The sequence below is a fragment of the Euprymna scolopes genome, chromosome 2, assembly GCF_053919585.1.
Source record: "Euprymna scolopes isolate OS-2025 chromosome 2, ASM5391958v1, whole genome shotgun sequence".
NCBI lineage: Eukaryota > Metazoa > Mollusca > Cephalopoda > Sepiida > Sepiolidae > Euprymna > Euprymna scolopes.
Window position 1 is genome coordinate 4,763,436 of NC_136483.1, and position 15,670 is coordinate 4,779,105.

At 32.0% G+C, this 15,670-nt stretch overlaps 1 protein-coding gene across 1 annotated transcript in view; it reads right to left on the reverse strand.

Moving 5' to 3' along the window:
• Positions 1–15,670, reverse strand: part of LOC145241389 (CD109 antigen-like) — a 322,627-nt gene that overhangs the window by 107,765 nt on the left and 199,192 nt on the right. The window contains exons 21-24 of the mRNA XM_080104314.1: positions 13,972–14,089; positions 11,423–11,536; positions 6,744–6,806; positions 2,746–2,889 (exon numbers count right to left, since the gene is read on the reverse strand). Of these exons, the coding sequence (XP_079960440.1) occupies positions 2,746–2,889; positions 6,744–6,806; positions 11,423–11,536; positions 13,972–14,089 (439 nt within the window). The remainder of the gene's footprint in view (positions 1–2,745; positions 2,890–6,743; positions 6,807–11,422; positions 11,537–13,971; positions 14,090–15,670) is intronic.

The following is a 15,670-nucleotide window of genomic DNA, read 5'->3' on the forward strand; positions in this document are numbered from 1 at the left end:
AAATATATATATATACATATATGTGTGTGTGTGTGTGTGTGTGTGTGTGTGTGTGTGTGTGTGTGTGTGTGTGTGTATTTATTTGCGGTTTAAAATATCCAAAAATAAAACCAGTTAATTTTACGAGGTGGTAGAAAGTGTTCAATAAAGAAAGCAAGATATTATTTCATTCAATTCAGGTAAACCAAATTACTATTAGCCCTGACAATAAAACTACTGTTTTAGTCTAAAATGACTTCAGGAAGGGATAAAAACAGCATTTGGTCTTAGTTGAGGCATAGGCTTTAATGAAAACGAAAATCGAATATGAAAAAAAACAAAGGAAAAATCAGAAACAGAAGAAACAGTAAAAAAGCAATTTGTAAGGCATTTTTTAATCTTAAGAGAGGCGATGGCATTTTAATCAGTAGCTATGAATTCAATGACAGTATCTTTTGTTATCTTTATTAGGTCAGATTGTGTGCATTCATTTAAGCTACAGGAAATAATGAATTAGCTAATTGGAAGGGGTATCCATGTCGTTTGTGTTTAGTTTCTATGGTGACGAGCTCATATCTTGCTGGTATTTTCGTTGTTAATAATCGTAATTGTTGAGAAAACATTGCTTCAGAACATCCTGGAAACCTCATTAGCAAAAGTAACCTCCTTCATGAAATGCAATATGGTTTCCGTTCTACTAGATCTACAGCAGATGTGATAATAGTTTGTATCTCATAGGATTAGCGAATCTCTCGATGGAGGCTTCCTTTCTAGGGCAATTGCTCTTGACATATCAAAGGTCTTTGATAGGGCATGGCATAAAGATATACTCCACAAAATCTCCAGCTACGATATAGCTGGAAATGTGTTTTCAATTATTAAATCGTTTCTCTCTGATAAGGTCATAAGAGTAGTTGTTGATGGGCAGAAATCAGAAGCTCACGGCATTTATCTTGAATCTCAGGTGTTCATCCTGGGCCCAACTCTTTTTCTGATGTACATCAATAATCTATGGCAACATTTCAAAGGCTGTAAATGATTAAGTTCTCTCTGATTCCCTTTCCTCTGATCTTGAACATGTGATACAATGGGAAAAGAGGTAGCTGGTTAATTTTAATGCATCTAAAACCAAGCTTCTATCTTTCCGTCATCAAGGCTTTGATACTCGTCTGGCATCAATTGAAATGAATGGTTCGTGTCTTAAAGAGACTCTATGTTTTGACACACTTCTGGGTCTGACCTTTACTCCTGATCTGAAATGGAACACGTACATCAAATCCGTTGCTAAGGTCACTGGAAAAATGATGAGTCATTCTATCGCTTCAGTAGATATCTCACTGCTGATGCTATTCTCTACCTGTATAAGAGTCAAGCACGTCCAAGGATGGGGTACTGTTGCCACATCTGGGCAGGAGTTGCTAGACGCATTTTATCCTGCCTTGACAGAGTTCAAAATAGACTTTGTAAGGTGATGCCCTTTTCTTTTTCCTTCAACCTCTTTCTCACAGAAAAGACGTTGCGAGACTAGCTCTGCTTTATCATTATTTTCATGGCAAGTGATCATTTGAGCTCCAATCTATGATCCCCCTCGCCAAACTTTCACCAAAAGCACTCGTCTAGCTGAAACCACTATCAATAATTTCCCCCACTCTTTATCCATGCCTAAATCTAAACGTAGATTCCATGACCAAAGCTTCTTTCTTAGAACTGCACGCCTGTGGAACTCTCTTCCGTTTCCATACTTTCCAGCTGACTACAATATAGTCGTCTTCAAGTCCAACATAAACAAATTCTTGGTGAGTCGTCCCCTTTAGTAATCCAATTTACCAAATTTCCATTACTAACGATTACTATAATTATGTTCTATTGACTACTGTACACTCAGTAGCTTTTATGCTTCGGACCTTGATAAGTGATGACTTCTTTTTTTAAAAACTTTCTACTCTAATAGTTTCTTTCCTCGAACAGCTAGACTTTGGGATTCCCTTCCTGCTACCTGCTTCCCTAACTATACTGATATGCAGAAGTTCAAGTTTAGCATAAACAAACATCTTAATCTTTCTTTAGACATGTTCCCTATTAATAGCTCCTTACGTCCGTCGTTTATTTAGGTTGGAGATGAGTAAAAGAATTATTGCAGACTGTTATCCTCATCTTTTTTTTATATAGACGTTGAATTTCTATGGTTCCAGGTGAGAATTGTCTGGAGATAGCGGTTTCAATGATACCCAAATCCGGCCAGAGGCTTACTTGGCTAAAACCTGGTGAGACGACAACAACTATGGAAGGCAGTAATTGCAGTGGATGCAGTCAGGAGATTCGGAGTTTCTATCCGTTGCGGTTACCACCTGACGAAGACCAGAGGAATAGTTGGCCGAAACGTCGTGAAACAATATTTTAAAAATTAGGATAATCGTCTGCAATAAATAAAAATTAATAAATAATACTCATCTCGTGAATTCCGATAAAAAAAAACTAATTTGGAAAGAATCTCGGGGAATCTATCATATAAAGGAGAGTAGTCTGTCCAGAGAGAATTTGGCTGGTTAGAGAACAAACAGAGTGAGCAAGGGAGAGAACAATAGAGGTAGATAGAACTTTTAATAGAAATACGTTACTTTTGGTCCAGGTAACGCCGTGTATCCCTGATAGTTTCTAGTAAACAATAAATTTTTTTATTTACGATTTATCTTCTTTTCTTGCTTTCCATTGTTTAATTGAGAAGTACCGTATTAAAACAAATAAATAAAAAAAACTACAACCTACCTTTACTGTGAGTTTTTTAATGATCCTGTCACTAAGTTGATACCTCTTTCCAACCAACATATATAAATCAACTACGACTTTTATTTCTCCAATGACCTTCGAACGCATATTGTAAAATACAGTGCTGAATTTTCTGGCTCCAACCTGAAAATGATGAGAAAAGAAAAGAAAATGGGATAAAAGTAGAAGACCTATTTGCGTATAATTTAAGTAGTTTAGAAATCGATGTGCGAGATGACTGAGCGTAATAAGCTACTCCATTTCTTTCTTTTTTCTTTTTTTGGGGTGAGGGTGGGCGGCGTCAGATTTTTACATCAAAATACGATTCGAACGAATGCTAGAAAGCAAGTGGTTTTAATTGCTACCCTTTTTCTTTCTCCGTTTCATTTAGATTCACTTTCCTCGTTACAAGAAATTTTCACAGAAAGGTATGAACCGAAACTATTTTCCAACCAAGAAATATCATTTCAAATTCCAAAACTAACAATTCTGTGTGAAATTCAACAAGCCTACAAAACAGTGACTTGAACAGAAATTCAAAGTTCTTCTGGGTGACACCTGCGACGCACCTAGATTCTTCAACATTAATCCTAGAAGACTGGAATGCGCCATGCGGAAATCCTTTCAAGCCTGCTGCTAGATCTCCAGTGAAAACAGCTTCCTTGATGAATAGTAATTCTGATGAGTCCCTTCAAAGACGCAAGCGACGCCATATGCCGATCTCGAGTCTCCAAGCCCATGTTGACGACTGGAATGTGACACACTGAAACCATTTTGAGCCTGCAGTGAACACATGCTACACAGAAGGTAAACTGGCGTACCCACCTACCAACAGAGTTTTAAAACAAAACATTTTCATATGAGATATAATAATATAAAAGTTATTTTCATAAAATAAAAATTGTTTTAGTGTGCGCAAAGAATAAATAATAGTCACAAGTAAATAGCTTCAGAGATTTAAAGTAATATGCGTATGTAAGTATTTGGCAGCGTGACATTGTATATGTGTGTTCGTTTACCTTGTTTTTCCTGGTGCATGTTTAGATATGCGTGAGTTGAAGCTGCTATCTAAGTGATTGGGTCCTTTCATCAGCTAGCTGGTGAAGTCTCTCCAAAAATGATTTTCTTGACCATGTCATATAGGAATGTCTAAATTCGCATTGGCTTACTACATTCACCTATGGATATTACTTTTGGTGGGGGGAGTTGAAAATTCTCTGGATTAACACTTTCATGTTAATAGTTATTAGCTTTAGGAATTATCGAAGAGAGTGTATCAAAATAAATCAGAGCTAAAAAGACGGTAAATAATTAGAACCCACCTTTATTTTCATTTTTTATTTTTTAAATCATTATGATTTGTCTGTATTTAGCCAGTATATATATATATATATATATATATATATATATATATATATATATATATATATATATAACTACTTCATTTACTCACATAAAATTAATATACGAAAGTATAAATTTATGAGTAAACTTTAAGTATTTACTTCAAAAGTGCTCAATACGTGGGTAGAGCTAGTTAGTAATTTATAAAATATATATGGCGATTAAGCTACACTGAATATTCGGCGTTTCATCCACTCTAGGATTCGTCAGGCTTATGCGCGAATTCTGTGGTTGTTTATCGTTTTTATATGGTCCTCTTCTGTTGAGGATTTTAGTTAGCCAATCAGCTTTCTAGTATCCACCGCGCCCTTCCTATCAGCCAATGGACATTAATTTTATCGAACAAAGGATCTGTTTAAAAACTAGTTTAGTGGTTTAAGGCAGACATTTTCTTTTTATATATATATAAATATACATATGTGTACACACATATATGCACATATATATACATATATATATACATACATATATGTGTGATCGTCTATGTATATTCATGTTTATTTAATTTATTTATTTGTTTATTTTCTACATCTACAACGATACAAAATAGGTTTAAAACTGACAAAACAATAAAAAATAGATTCTGAATAATTATATATATATATATATATATATATATATATATATATATATATATATATATATATATATATATATAATTATTCAGAATAATGAAATACAATAAACCTACTGGTGTGCAAATCCAGTGATTATTGGTCTTACAAAATATTATTGGATGTAATATTTAGATAAGACTGTCGCAGTTAAATAAAATTGCTCAATATACTAGATAGGGCAAATAAATAATAATTTAGGAATTTAAAATTTGTGATTTGAAAAAGTTAAATTTAAAATATAGAAATTTTATTGTATGCAAGACAAAGAATACAGTATAGTAAAATATATTTCCTTAACCCATGAGTTTTCGATGTTCATACATCTCCTCGGAGGAAAATATTAGCAAATATTGTAAAAGGTTTGCACCTGATTTGCTAAAGATAATAAACATAGAAATTTAAATCAAATATTTTTTAAAAATTTTTAAATCATTTTAGCTACATAGAATAAGGGAAATTGGATACTGATGCAGCAAAAAAAAAAGAAGGAGGATATTGAACTTCAAATCAAAAAGGTATGCTAAATCCTGTAATGGAAGCACTTGGTATTCGGCCGGTAAAAAGATCCAACGCGTATTGTAATAAATCCAAGGAAACTGGTAAAATTCCATTGCATGCAATAAAATTTCTATATTTGAAATTTAACTTTTTCAAATCACAAGTTTTAAATTACTAAATTATGATATATATATATATATATATATATATATATATATATATATATATATATATATATGAAGAGAGAGAGAGAGAGATTAAAAATTATTTTTATTTTGTTTGTGATTATTGAATGTATTTTCAACGGCTTCATGGTTGCATTCAGGTTTATAGATCTTCTAGCATGATGCGTCTCTGAAATATGTAACATGTGGTTTTTAAATTAATAATCTGTATTTCAACTCTTACATTTGCGATCGATTACTTTTATAACGCATCTAAATAGCCTATACATATTTTCAAAAAGAAATTGTATATTCGTTTGTATGTCTAGTGGTTTTATGCTGTTAGATGGCGAAAGAAATCCCATCTGAAACATGTATGCACATGTATGAAACATGTATAGCCAATAATGTTGTATAAATAAGAAAAAATATACAATACATTGTGTATGTAAAGACATTTAAAAACACATGGTATATAAGACATATAATGACAATTTCCACTTTACCTTTTGGTAGAATTACAACACAAAGACGACGTTTATAAAAACACATGATGGGTTTATTTCCATGGACCGGCCGGTGGCTTTGCTTTCAGGAATTCAAAGTTCCACATTCTGTGACCGTCTCGCTTCTAGACGTTCGACTCTCAACTCCAGACTATCGTCTGTCGTCCTCAGACTCTCTCTCTCAGACTCTCTCTCTTAACTCTAAAGTTTCTAACTATATCGAGAACTTTCCATTTTCCATGACGTCATACACATGTTAAAACATGTCTTCTTTCACGTGTGCTGGAAATGCGTGTCTAAAGCTTTTTCCTTTGTTTACAAAAGGAATTTTAACCTATATTCCCAGTAATCTATATTTCCAATATGTTAAAGACATGTTTATCAAATTATCTTATAGTTGCATTCCTCAATTGAATTTCATAACAGAATTGACAATGCACATTCTTTTCTTAAAACTATTTTATCTCTAAACTAAACAGTGGTTTGTTTTTTACATTCCATTTGCTAATTCTCTCTCGTAATCTATTTCTAAACCTAAATTACGAGGTTCGAATTTCGTCTATTCTATTTCATTTTCATTTAAACTAAATCTCTCTATTTTTATGCTTACATGAAAAGGGGACAGCCCTTTTCATGTAACATTATAGATTTCAATTTTCGTTTAAAATCAATAGATTTTCATCATTTCATCATTAATACAAACCATGGAAGATTAAGTTTGAAAGAAAAAGAAACATTACAAATATGCATCATACAAACATATTATGTTATATGAATGCGTACTATTTGAATTGAATTCTATTTCTTACCATGGTGTATTTAACTGGTCCGTCGTTGAACAGCAAGTGGTCGCTTTGCATTACAATCTTGGCCTATAAAAACGAGAAACAAAATGAATTTGAAATAGTTTTACAGTCATATGAAGTTCATACTGAAACAAGGGTTACGCAATATGTAATCACATTTATTCTCTGACCCAACATCGCTCGATTCCAGTAATAAGAGTGAACTGAAGACAACTGATATTTAACCTATAAACTAACATTGACAAATTGCCAATGATTTAACCAAGTACTACGCCACGGGTCCTTGAGAAGAATTGAAATAGTATGAATAATCGATCCTTATCTAAAAAAAATGGCGAAAGTAATGGAACACGTGACTTACACAATCGACGGCGCCTTTGTTTATCGTGTCGGGTGACAAACAAAAATAAAAAAAGGAAAGAAAAACTTTCGTCTATAGACGGTTTATTAATATACATATGGCATTAATTTCCATAATGAGTGCTGTGAAAAGTAATGAAGGAGTTGGCAAGGAGTTTGGACGGATATTTATTATTATTATTATTATTATTATTATTATTATTATTATTATTATTATTAAAATTGAAAATAAACTACAGATCCCCGATCTTTTAGGCGGGCTACAGACCTCTGCAATTGTATGTACCGCCAACATCCTTAGGAAAACCCTTGATCTTTGAAGCTCCTGGTTTGAAGCCGAGATTAAGGGAAATCCTCTGGAAATGAATCCCGTCCCTTTCCAGAGAGACTTTGATAAAAGAAATCAGAACTATTATTATTATTATTATTATTATTATTATTATTATTATTATTAGCAGCAGCAGCAGTAGCTCTTAATTTTATTCCGAAACACAAGACAAAATATGTAATTTTATTTTGCTATTACTACGGCCACATTCTTTCCTGCTTTGACGCAGTACAAAATCATCTTCGAAATCACAGAAGGGACGTTGCGAGAGCCCACCTCTGCTTTTTAGGGTTGATATCCGATTAATCTTCGAATTATGAATCCCTGTATAACGTTCGCAACGAATACTTGTCAGCTATAACAATAGTCAACATTTTCTCTCATTTTCTTTCTGTACTAAAAACTAAGCGAAAATTCCATGAGTAGAGTTTCTTTCCAAGAACTGTTCATCTGTGGAGCACAATACCGTGAGGCTGGTTCTCAACTTACAACATCGTCGTTTTCAAGTGTAATGTAAATAAGTTCTTGTTAAGTGATCCTCTCAAATAATTAATCTCTACTCAAGTTTCACCATTACTGATTATTGCGTGTTTTCACCTCATCTACATAACACCCATTAACCCTTATCTTAGAGTGGCCTTTAAGTTAAATAAAATCTTAAATGTTGGCAACAAAGTTCATGCTTACATCTTAAGTTTATTTTACTTTTACTATCGAAGTAAATCGTTATAAAATTATAATTGTTATAGAAAAGAAATTGAATTTTTTTTTAAAAGTAATCAGACGCTTTTCCATGGATGCGTGATTGATCTGTTATATATATATATATATATATATATATATATATATATATATATATATATATATATATATATATATATATATATATATATTTCTGGTATACTTAAGATTTGGACAATTATATTGCACATGCCAAAATGTAAACCCTTTTAATTGAGGTTAAAGTTTTATACGTTGGGACCCTATGGCAGTAAGTCGAGATTATGTTAACTAGTATGCATTTTAGGAAGGTTTATAAAGTACATGCCAGCGTGATTTGCAGGAGTTCAAAGATCAGTTCTCTTCACAAAACATACTAGAAGCAGGCGTCGATTATATTAGAAATAAATGATCACATGGTCGAGAGACGGGACAGAATTTCGAGGCAGTTGGAGTCTTAGAAGTTAACAGTCTACATGTGTCTTAAAATATTGGAATCTAAGTGAATATTGTTGACCATTTTTTATAGGCTAAGTAAAACATTAAATTATAATGATGAGAGCGAGTACATAATTTTAGCCTCTTTTTGATTTCTACTCTCGTAAACGAACTTTCTATCCTCAATAAAACCTTTGAAATCGCAACAATGTTTCGTGCATGCGTTTTATTCGTCTTGAATTAACAGAAGGTCACAACCACAAGGGAAGCTACGGCCATACATGGAGAAGTGACGACCAAAGAATGAAGACCGCGCACGTATGTAAAAAGAATTTTATTATTGGATTTATTTATTGGTCACTCACTAGCAACAATTTACATACGCACAAGTACGCGTTTGAGTGTGATAGACGATGTGCGAACAGTTTGTTCAAGTTGAGCACTTTTGACTCCAAAAATATTTTAAGAAAACAATGAAAATGCACCTCTTACCATATATTTACGATTTTTACAAATTTAACGGATGACCATCTGATAGTGGATGACACTCGCTGAATTGGGAAGTAAGAATTGTGCAACCACTTTTCATCTGAATCAGCACTGCTAGATTCCACTACCAAAGCGAAGTCGACCAACGATTGGAAGCAATACCCACATAAATGTAGAGCACATACAGCACATGGTATTCCCAAATAGACTCAACGATGCATAACCCTTAACAGATGGTAACCACTTGCAGGAATGAGTTTCGAGAAACTGCTTAGATGTTTAAAGGCATCTATCTCTATAGATATCATTCGAGGCAGCACTATATTGTGTCTAGGCCGATATGAAAAAGAAAAATAAGATGTATTTGTTCTTTTGCAAATTGTACTTCAAAATGCTTTTATGGAATTAACTTGAAACAAAGCACGGAGATGGATGGCTCTCGTCTTGGAGAGGCTCCATATTTTGACAAGCTTCTGGGTTTGACCTTTACACCTGATCTGAAATGGACCACGTACATCAAATCTGTTGCCAGGGACGCTGGGAAAATGGTGCGATCCTTCTACCGCTCCTGAAGATATCTCACTACTGATGCAATTCTCTATCTGTATAAAAGCCAAGTACGTCCAAGGATGGAGTACTACTGCCACATCTGGGCAGGAGCTGCTAAAAACAGCCTATCCTGCCTTGACAGAGTACAAAATAGACTTCGTTGTTTAGTGGGGGATGCCCTTTTCTCTTCCCTGCAACCTCTCTCCCACAGAAGAGACGTTGCGAGCCTGTCTTTGTTTTATCGTTATTTCCATGGCAGGTGCTCGTCTGAGCTCCAATCCCTCGTCCCCCCCCTCGCCAATCTTTCACGAGAAACACTCGTCTGGCTGAAACTACTGTCAATAATTTTCCCCACTCTTTATCTGTTCCTAAATCCAAACGTAGATTTCATGAGCAAAGCTTCATTCTTAGCACTGCAAGCCAGTGGAACTCTCTGCCGCTTGCCTGTTTCCGACCTGACTACAACTTGGACGTCTTCAAGTGCAACATAAACAAACTCCTGACAACCTGCCCCCTTAAGTAAGACACTCTATCAAAATCCCCAGTACTAATGATTACTACAATACTATCTCATTGATTACTGTACACGCAATAACCCTTATCCCTGAGTGGCCTTCGGGCCTTGATAAGTGGTAACACCCCCATGTAAAAAAAATAGAAGGATCTAACAAGAACGAAAGATGATTACCGCCAAGACGGGAGATGCCTATTGACCCTAGTCTTTAAAAGACCACGGCTGTAGATAGTAGAAAAATATTGAGCAGGAAAAGAGTTCGACTATCTTGAAGTTATTGAAAAGAAGTTACTGGAATTAGAAGCTGTATTGCAATGAGGTATCAAAACAGACCAAGAAGTCAAAGGAACTGGAACAACGGAAGCAAAGAATGGATTAGACAACCTTAAACAACGAATTTCATAATAGTATTTATAGAAAAGACATCATGTCTGTGAGAGAAATTTAAAATACATTTCTGCACTTTGTCAAAACCTTCAAATGGGACACAGATTCATCAAATATGACAACAACACTCCGTGTATGGCCTGATAGTAAATTCGTAGAGGTAGAGAATACCCTTAAGTGTAAGAAAGTGTTTAGAGCGACAGAGAGAACCGATTTTACAAGAAGCAGAAAGAGCAATGGATCTAATGTATAAACCCCAAGAAAGATTTGGTGAGAAGAAAGACTAAAACGTTTTAGGATCGATTTCTCATCGAGAGCAGAACCATCCATGAGGATATCAGGAAGAAAAGGGGCATGCCTACAATTGAAAGGCAGGATTAAACGAAACAAAATTAAACAAGACAAGCCATTTCGTACACCAATCCGCAATTGAACTCAAGTCAACTTCTAGATCAACTGCATATTTCAACTGATCCGAGAAAGATGAACGAGAAGCAATAACAGAATGGAAGGTGATATCATCAGCTTAGATGTTAATTTCCTGAATAATATTCTCTGGGAAGTTACATTCATAGAGAGAAGAAACAGTGTTGGACCTAGAATCGATCCTTGAGGAATACCGGCATTGATAGGGAAAGAAAAAGATTAAAATAAATCCAAGACTTCCGGTTTTGAACAGTTATTTCCCTTTGTAAATAAACTTTTGTTAATCTCTATTTAATGTTTATTCATGAATAACATCACAAGAGCAACGAACGCCCTTCCACATTTAACGGCTTTGTGTCTAATTTTAATGTTAATGTAAATCACCCACAGAAAAAGAAAAATTTCCTTTTTCAAAAAATAGCAAGATGCTTTTTCATATCACGAGATTACAAGGAAACAATTAATAATTACCGATTCAAGTGTTTGTAGACCATTGTATACCCGGACGGCTTGAAAGAACACTTCACGACGATAAACTGAAATTGGGAGATCGATTTCCAGGAACCATTTTTGGAATGAGATGAACTGAAAAATTAATAGAACAATATATTTCAAAGTCCAAACAAAATATATTCTGCAATTCCAAAAATCGTATTCCTCTCAAATTAAATAAAATAATTTTTAAAAAGAATTCAATATAAGATATAAAATATCTAAAACTTTAAATTAAGATTAAAATTTATAAAACTTTAAATTAAGTTAAGATTAAAATTTATAAAACTTTAAATTAAATTAAGATTAAAATTTATAAAACTTTAAATTAAGTTAAGATTAAAATTTATAAAACTTTAAATTAAATTAAGATTAAAATTTATAAAACTTTAAATTAAGTTAAGATTAAAATTTATAAAACTTTAAATTAAATTAAGATTAAAATTTATAAAACTTTAAATTAAGTTAAGATTAAAATTTATAAAACTTTAAATTAAATTAAGATTAAAATTTATAAAACTTTAAATTAAATTAAGATTAAAATTTATAAAACTTTAAATTAAGTTAAGATTAAAATTTATAAAACTTTAAATTAAGTTAAGATTAAAATTTATAAAACTTTAAATTAAATTAAGATTAAAATTTATAAAACTTTAAATTAAATTAAGATTAAAATTTATAAAACTTTAAATTAAATTAAGATTAAAATTTATAAAACTTTAAATTAAGTTTAAGATTAAAATTTATAAAACTTTAAATTAAATTAAGATTAAAATTTATAAAACTTTAAATTAAGTTAAGATTAAAATTTATAAAACTTTAAATTAAATTAAGATTAAAATTTATAAAACTTTAAATTAAGTTAAGATTAAAATTTATAAAACTTTAAATTAAATTAAGATTAAAATTTATAAAACTTTAAATTAAATTAAGATTAAAATTTATAAAACTTTAATTAAAACATCTTAAATCAAATATTAAAAAGAGAATAAAAACATTATGTCAGATATTAAGTATAATGTTTTATAAAAATTAAAACCCAATAAAAAATGCTTTGGTTTATTTAAAATCAAACCCCATTAAAAATACTACTGGTGTATTTATGTCCACTGTAAACATATCCAAATAAAATGAATACCTTTGGTATATCCCGAAAAAAAACTACCATTAAAAAAAATACTGTTGACGTATTCAAATACCATTAAAAAAACTACTATTGAAGTATTCAACACCATTAAAAAATACTATTGACGTATTCAAAATCATTGAAAAAATTATTGTTGACGTATTCAAAAAACATTCAAATTACTATTGACGTATTCAAAAACCATTATAAAATTACTGTTGATGATGCATTCAAAAACCATTAAAGAATTACAATTGACGTATTCAAAAAATCATTAAAAAGTTGCTGTTGACGTAATCAAAAACCGTTAAAAAATTACTGTCGACGTATTCAAAACTCATTAAAAAATACTGTTGACGTATTAAAAAAACATTTAAAAAATTACCGATTATGCATTCAAAAACATGTATCGTGAAAAAAATATTTAAAAATATGCATCATTAAGACACGTTCCTTAAAAAATTATCGATTGTTTATTTAAAAATATGTTCCATTAAAAATATTACTGTTAATGTATTCAAAATCACTGATTTGTGTTTACAAACATGTCCCATTAGAAAAGTCACGGTTGGTATATTTAAGATAAAAAAAATAAAGACATTTTTAATAAATAAACTAGCAAAGACTCGAGTATAAGCTTTGACCTTCACCTTGAAAACTAATGTAAGAGAGTAAGAGAGTATGTATACACAGGCTATGACCTTGACCTTTGACCTTTACATTGAAGAATGGTGTGCACCATACCGAGGTAGGGGAACATCATCATGCCAGGTTATATATAGATGACAAAGTGAAAGTATTTCGTGTCCATGGCGTCAGCAAGTTGAATATTACGATCACCAACATAATGGTTATGATTAAAGGCAATATATATATATATATATATATATATATATATATATATATATATATATATATATATATATATATATATATATATATATATATATATATATTGTCTAGTAAACCGTAATCAGGTATCGGATCACAAATATTTACGATAGAGCTGGCATCGTATGACTTAAGCAAAACTTATTTAGCAGGTTACCATTTGGGTGCACAGATGAGAAGAAAGTCTGGCAATCGAGCAGTGAGAGGTGGTGTGATAAACTTGGCGCAGGTCTGAGGCGTGTTTGTTTATTTGTAAATGAATTCAACTAAAAAATCAAAACATTCTTCTTATGTAAAAATACTGTCTTGCTCTTTAAAACAAGGGAAGCAACTTTTGTGTCGATGGGAGCCGAACAGCCAAATTGTGTTGGCTCACTTATACTTGTATCAAAAAGCTAAAGGATTCATTCAGGTGATAACACAAATACATAATTATATATTTGATACAAACACAAATTTCAGCTTAAACGCAACACGAAGAAGTAATAAATTGTGGATGAATTGACGTTACCTGAAGTTTTTCTTCCATTACACTGATACCTTGTACGGGATGGACGGCAAAAATATGTGTTGGCCACGTTGTAATACTGTCAGGTGTTTTCTTCGTAATCGTAGCCAATCCATCATTCCTAAAAAAAAATAAAGTTACACATATATCTATCTATCTATCTATCTATCTATCTATCTCAAAGGAACTATGTGTGTATGTGTTTGTTCCCTATGGACTCGAAAACGGCTGGGCATATTTTATGAAATTTCACACGAATGTACATTTTGTGCCTGGCAGTGTTCGTAGATAGGTGTTGTATCGGAATGTCTTCGATAAATATCGATAATCGATGATAGAAATAATCCGATGAAAGACGGAACAGGCGATTTTGACCAAAGTTAACACATTAGACAGCCTAAAATCATATGCGCACCGCATTGGAGAAGTTTTATTACCACACAATCCGAAAGGCCCGACATATAAAGCAATGCTAGGATCTTTGATATGACAGGCAATGAATGTTCAAAATGAATGTTTCTGTTTAGAGTACAATTGAAACCTGATACTTGACTTTTGCATTTTAAACTTTTATTCAAGCCATTTAAAATATAAATCTTACCTAACTGTTTAAATGTATGTATGTATGTATGTATGTATGTATGTATGTATGTATGTATGCCTAAAACTTTCAAGAGAGGCGACGAATTTTCACGAGATCAGTATCGTTTTGAAGCACGACACTACGGACGAGAAATATTGAAAAATTGGCCCAAAACATTAATTCCTTCACACTCAACTGGACACTTTTCGACTGACATCGCCGCTGCATTATGAAATCCAAAAATAATTCTTTCAGTAGATTTAATTTGGAATTTCATAATTCTGGTGATGTTTGGTTTAATTTTTATTGTTTTTATATAATTCTGCTCAGTAACAAATGTATTAAGTATACTTCTTTATTCATATAAACTTTTTTGGCTACATATGTGAATATATGTTTCAGCTACAACGTTATTTTAACTGAGCACTAAGTTGTAAGGGGCATTCAGACAAATTTCTCGGGGCATTTTATTGTTGCATTACTTCCGCTCTTTTCTGGAGGATTTTAATTTTGACTTTTTTTTTACATGGAGGTCACCACTTATCAAGGCCCAGAAGCCACTCGTATTTTTTTTATTATTGGAATTCAACGATTTGTTCATAGCATTTAATGAATTATTTCATCCACCGTTTTAGATTTTATTATTCTCATATTTTGATTGTTTCTTTATTATATTTTATCTTTATTTCTTTTTTCATCTCCCAATGGTAAATAATTACGTAAAATCTAGTAATGTTTAAAGGTCAGTATGAATTCAAATATGGCGTTATGAATGGCCCTATTCCACTTTCTTTTTTCTGCATATCGATATATCTTCAATGTTTCATCTATAACAAGTGAGTGTCTTTACTGTTTTTTGTTGAATTTTGGATTTTTATGTCTTAAACCTTTCCAATTCGTGTTAAAATTACCTTGATTTTTTTAACCAAGTTGTAAAATAATATTTGTTAAAAGGAAAAGTCTAAAATCGAACAGAATATTCGAAAGTTAAAAGTGAATATATTTCGCAATCTCAGGAATTTAGTGAATTGTCTATTATAGTAGAAATAATTAAATGATAAACCAGAGGTCAGAGTTAAGACAATGGAAAACAAATCAATTTAGGAATTTTCTTGTGTG